Genomic DNA, 5072 nt, shown 5'->3' with positions numbered 1-5072 from the left:
CATAAATTATTTACACCTAAAAAAATTCTAATATGAAATCTTAAGAGAAACAAACTATAAAGACTCAAGCATTTCCCACTACCGTAATTTAGGAATCAAAATATATTTTTCCACGTGACAAAAAAATATAAAAGATAACAAGTTTTAGAATCATTTTTATATGCCTATTCACTTTACCATATATATATATATATATATATATATATATATATATATATATATATATATATATATATATATATATATATATTAAAATAAACAATATTAATAGTATTGTGAACCGTCCGATTTCAACTAGGGACGTCGAAATTCATAGTATTGTATATTTTTTTACTAATCTACGACACCTCAAACCACTTTCTCCACCGTATCGCTCCTTTCCATCCTTCCTTTCGCTTTTCGGTCATCCATGGCGGCATCTCGGCGTCTCCGGGAGCTGCAATCCCAACCCGGCAACAAGATCTGCGTCGATTGCTCTCAGAAGAATCCACAGTGGGCTTCAGTCTCCTACGGCATCTTCATGTGCCTTGAGTGCTCCGGCAAGCACCGTGGCCTCGGAGTCCACATCTCGTTCGTCCGATCTGTCACCATGGATGCCTGGTCCGAAATCCAAATCAAAAAAATGGAAGCCGGTGGTAACGACAGTCTCAACGCTTTCCTTGCACGATATTCAATTCCGAAGGAAACCGATATCGTCACTAAGTATAACACCAACGCCGCTTCCATTTATCGTGATAGGATCCAGGCGATTGCGGAAGGACGTTCGTGGCGCGATCCGCCTGTTGTTAAGGAGAATATTGGTTCCGGAAGTAAGGGGAGGCCGCCGATGTCACAGACTCGCCGGAGTAATGATTCCGGATGGGATGATTGGGATAGAGAAGGAAATTCTGGAAGTTCTGTTGATGTGAGGAGTAAGTCGACTGGGGACTTCAGAAGCTTGAACGGTGGTGGTGCGCCGGCGAGATCGAGGTCGACAGAGGATATTTACACAAGGTCACAGTTGGAGGCGTCTGCGGCGAATAAGGAGGGTTTCTTCGCGAAGAGGATGGCGGAGAATGAGTCGCGGCCGGAAGGACTTCCGCCATCACAGGGTGGGAAGTATGTTGGATTTGGATCCAGTCCTGCTCCTTCTTCGCAAAGGAGTAATCCGCAAAACGACTATTTCTCTGTCGTTTCTCAGGTGTTTGAATTGTTTGAGTTAGTTTGTTTTTGGTTGTTCTTTAATTGATTGATTGGTTGTGTTTGGTTGTTTATTGTATTGAATTGTTTCAGGGGATTGGTAAGTTATCACTGGTTGCTGCTTCTGCTGCTAATGTTGTTCAGGCTGGCAGGAAAGAGATCACTTCTAAGGTATTTGGATCAATTTTGTTCGCCGGTTGAGATGATTGTTGTCAATGTATTGCTTCTTCCATGTTTTACCACAATGTTGAGTAGGTGGAATTTGAACAAACAACTATTGTTCATGACATGCAATATGTCCATCAGTGTTGTCAAATAGAAGTTGCCACCTATGAAGCATAGACACATACACCCCACACGACACCAACATGGACACATCGACATTGGTCATAATTTGAAAAAATGAATAAATTCAACGTAATCACATGAATTGGTGTCAGACAGGTGTCGCCGTGTCGGTACCTGACACCGACACGGACACACCTTATTTTCAGATGTGTCACTGCTACAAAGGTTGTCACACAATAGTACAGCACAATATGAACAAATGCTATTTTTTCTTTTTAATCCGTGAATGACAATACTGCTTTACTATGGTGTATATATATCGTTAACACAGTCACTCCTTTCTCTCTTTGTCAACTAAATATAAATAAATGAGGAAGAAATGCGACACAAATGACTGTTATTCTGTGTTTATTAACTTTATATTTGGTATTTGTGGAAAATGGAAATGTTACCTTGGTGTTTGAACAGCGTGAATACAATCTTTTCTTTTCCTGTATAATATCCATGCTTTCATTGAGTTTTGACTCACTTCTCAGTATGATGAATGTTAATTGTGTCGGAATTGTCAAATGTTGTTATGAGCATAGTGTGGAGTAGAGCGAAGCCTGCTGAATGATGTCAATAGGGAATAAAACTTCCAATGCAATTGAAATAAAAGCATAGTACACATTTCAAATAGCTTTTTTTGTTATTGCATTTTTTTTGCAAATTAATATATTGATAATGATATTGTCCCTTCATGATTGTCTCCTGCATCAATATATGTTTGCTTATGTTGTTGACCCCAATAAAAGGTACATTATTGCCACACTCTTGTGTGTATCTTTCACATTGACCTCACTATTGTTCAAGAAAAAGTATCAGTCACATTGACCTCGGCAACTATGGAGTATCGTGCATCTCCTAATAGCTGTAGTATATGCCATAGTATGTTATTAACAACTGTAAAGTGTAATCTTTTTCTTAGTCAGTCACACATTTATGTGTGGAGGTTTGTGTGTTGTTTAAGCGCGAGCATATAGGTTATTTCCTTGTATAAAGATGCGGTTAAAGCCAATTGTTTTCTTTTTGCTTTATTTTTGTTCCCATTTTTTCAACTAAATTCATTTTTTTGTTCTTTGTTTCAGGTCAAGGAAGGTGGTTATGATCAAAAGGTCAACGAAACTGTCACTGTTGTCACTCAAAAGACATCAGAGATAGGTCAAAGGACATGGGGTTTAATGAAAGGGGTCATGGCTTTGGCTTCACAGAAGGTTGAGGAGTACACTAAAGAAAACTCAGATTGGAAGGCTGACAACTGGCAACGGAATGAGAGTGGTAGAAATGGCTACTATCAGGATTTCAATCAAGAGAACAAAGGCAGTAATTCTTCTACTGGAAGAGAACAGTCTTCATCAGGGCAATTCAAAACTCACAGTTCAAACTCTTGGGATGATTGGGACCAGAAAGATAGTTTGAAGGTAGAACCAACTAAAGGATCAGCTCCTTATTCGTCTGGTAGTCACAATCCAAGCTCTTGGGATGATTGGGACCACAAAGATTCTAGGAAGGAAGAACCCGCTAAAGGATCGGCTCCCCATAATAATAACGATGCTGGTTGGGCTGGCTGGGATAATGCCAAAGATGATGGATTTGATAACTTCTATGAAGGTGCTTCTAATAAGAAAACTGTTGGACATAATGGGAAATCAGATGACGCTTGGACTGGAGGTGGCTTTCTCTAAGGTTTGTAGGTCATGCAAAAATCTTCTTTGGTAGGCTTTCACATTATATTTCTGTCATACATATAAAATTGTTGACCGGTGATATGTATCTTTAAAAGAAATAATGGTGTCATATGATTAAGACATGAGCACATTCATTCCCTTATGTTTTGTTTAGTGTATGTTGTGATCTACCTCTAATTTGAAAAAAGATAATCACTTGTTATACTTCTGGACCAGGTTTGATCCATCCTTATTACCACTCTCAAGATTGTACCATTTGCTACAAAATATACTGCAGCGTTCAGAGTGATGACATGCAGGCAAAGCAGTGGTGCTTCTTAAACCAATATGCATATGAAAGGACTGTCAACTGTAACTTATTAGTACGTTTTTTATTTTTAAACTCGGACCATATGTGCAGAAAGAATGATTTTTGAGGTTAGTATATTTTCAGCAAGAACTTCTCTAGGTTGCTCTTTGTTTACTTGTAATTTTTTTTCCTATGTAACATTTTGAGAACCTCGGATGGAAAGATAGTTTTACTTTTGATTAGAAGTGTTGAAAGAAAGGGCTAATTGCCCAAATCTCAATTCGTGAGACCTGAAAATTTTCAGATTTATTTCGAATTTATTGCTGTGTGATTTTATTGCCTTGATATTGAATACATGACACTTCCCTCGTGGTGTTTCTCCTAGTTAGTAGTTTGTCACTATACTTTTGCATCTAATGATTGCTGTTGTGGGTGATTGATTAAAGCTTGAATATGGTGCATTCTGTATCATTACTAAATCATGCTTTCTTTCACAACACTTCATCGCTCCAACTTGAATGTTACTTCTCCCAAATTACCTTATCACCATGATTTCATGCGTTGTTTGTTTATGCTTGCTTCACATTCCAGGCAATTATTTTTGCTGAATTAACTGGTTGTGAAGAATTTAAGTGATTGATTCTTGCAATGAGAGACGTGAAACTTATCCTTAAGACTATTAAGACACCAAATTCGCTTCCCTCACTACACTCCCCTAGTATTCCACGGTCTTAGAGCACATAGTAGTTATGACCAAGGTTGATAAAATTGAGTTTTAATTAATTTTGTTGACTTTTTAACTTTAGGTATGTATTTCCAGGTAAATTGTTTGTAAAATCAGAGTTGAACCCGATTTTATTTAACTTTAGGTATGTATTTCCAAGGTTGGTGGTATATGAATTGAGATTAAAAATAATGCATTATCAATAAAATAATTTTACACCATCATTTAGTAGGATTTTAATATTCAGCCATTTCAAGTAAGTATTTGAAAATAGAAGTGTAATTTGGTGCCAAACATGTGTTAGATGAAAATCATGAACAAGATGAAAATGATATGATGAAAGTTGCACACAATAAATTTTAAAACGCGTGTTTACACTAAGCTTTAGTTTCGATTCACCCCACAAATTTAGACAAATTGGATGCAACTTGACAATCCGACGAATCCCCTTCAGAATACTTTAAAAACCTTAACATGAATCGCACATTCACATTAAGCATATCGATCAATGATATTTTACAGAATAAAGTTTATTCACTTATTCTCGTGCACTAGAAAAATAAAAGAATGATTTAGATATAATTTATGGCACTTCAAACATGTAATTTTCGTGTATCTTTTTATGCTTAAATAGTATCTCTATTTATTCCACTCAATAACAAAAGTCACAACCATTACACCACATAGACATTTTTCATTCATCAAAACTCACATTTTAAAATATATACTTAGCATATTTTGGAAATCCTCCAAGAATCCCCCACCATTTTTAAAATATATCTAAATCGATTAAACCGGAAATTTCATAGTTTCAGATAAATGTATCTTACGATTTGAACCATTACTTAGTAAGTTGTGTTTTAAC

The 5072-nt window shown here is 36.6% G+C and overlaps 1 protein-coding gene across 1 annotated transcript; it reads left to right on the top strand.

Annotated features, from left to right (window-relative positions):
* The first annotated feature begins 275 nt into the window (after nucleotides 1-275).
* On the top strand, nucleotides 276-3803 carry LOC127090957 (ADP-ribosylation factor GTPase-activating protein AGD7). The gene is made up of 4 exons (XM_051029436.1): nucleotides 276-1180; nucleotides 1273-1350; nucleotides 2595-3192; nucleotides 3411-3803. The coding sequence occupies exons 1-3, from the start codon at nucleotides 410-412 to the stop codon at nucleotides 3189-3191; spliced, it is 1446 nt and encodes a 481-aa protein (XP_050885393.1). The 5' UTR covers nucleotides 276-409; the 3' UTR covers nucleotide 3192; nucleotides 3411-3803.
* Nucleotides 3804-5072: the final 1269 nt, after the last annotated feature.

This window comes from Lathyrus oleraceus, chromosome 6 (assembly GCF_024323335.1).
Source record: "Lathyrus oleraceus cultivar Zhongwan6 chromosome 6, CAAS_Psat_ZW6_1.0, whole genome shotgun sequence".
Lineage (NCBI taxonomy): Eukaryota > Viridiplantae > Streptophyta > Magnoliopsida > Fabales > Fabaceae > Lathyrus > Lathyrus oleraceus.
Note: the sequence above shows the minus strand (reverse complement) of the source record. Positions and strands in the feature narration are given on the sequence as shown.

Bases quoted from the DNA above. Each gene is read 5' to 3' on its own strand.
- LOC127090957 (XM_051029436.1), top strand. From the start codon at position 410: ATGGCGGCATCTCGGCGTCTCCGGGAGCTGCAATCCCAACCCGGCAAC. The intron at 1,181-1,272 runs GTGTTTGAATTG...GAATTGTTTCAG, and splicing joins ATTTCTCTGTCGTTTCTCAG to GGGATTGGTAAGTTATCACT. The intron at 1,351-2,594 runs GTATTTGGATCA...TCTTTGTTTCAG, and splicing joins GGAAAGAGATCACTTCTAAG to GTCAAGGAAGGTGGTTATGA.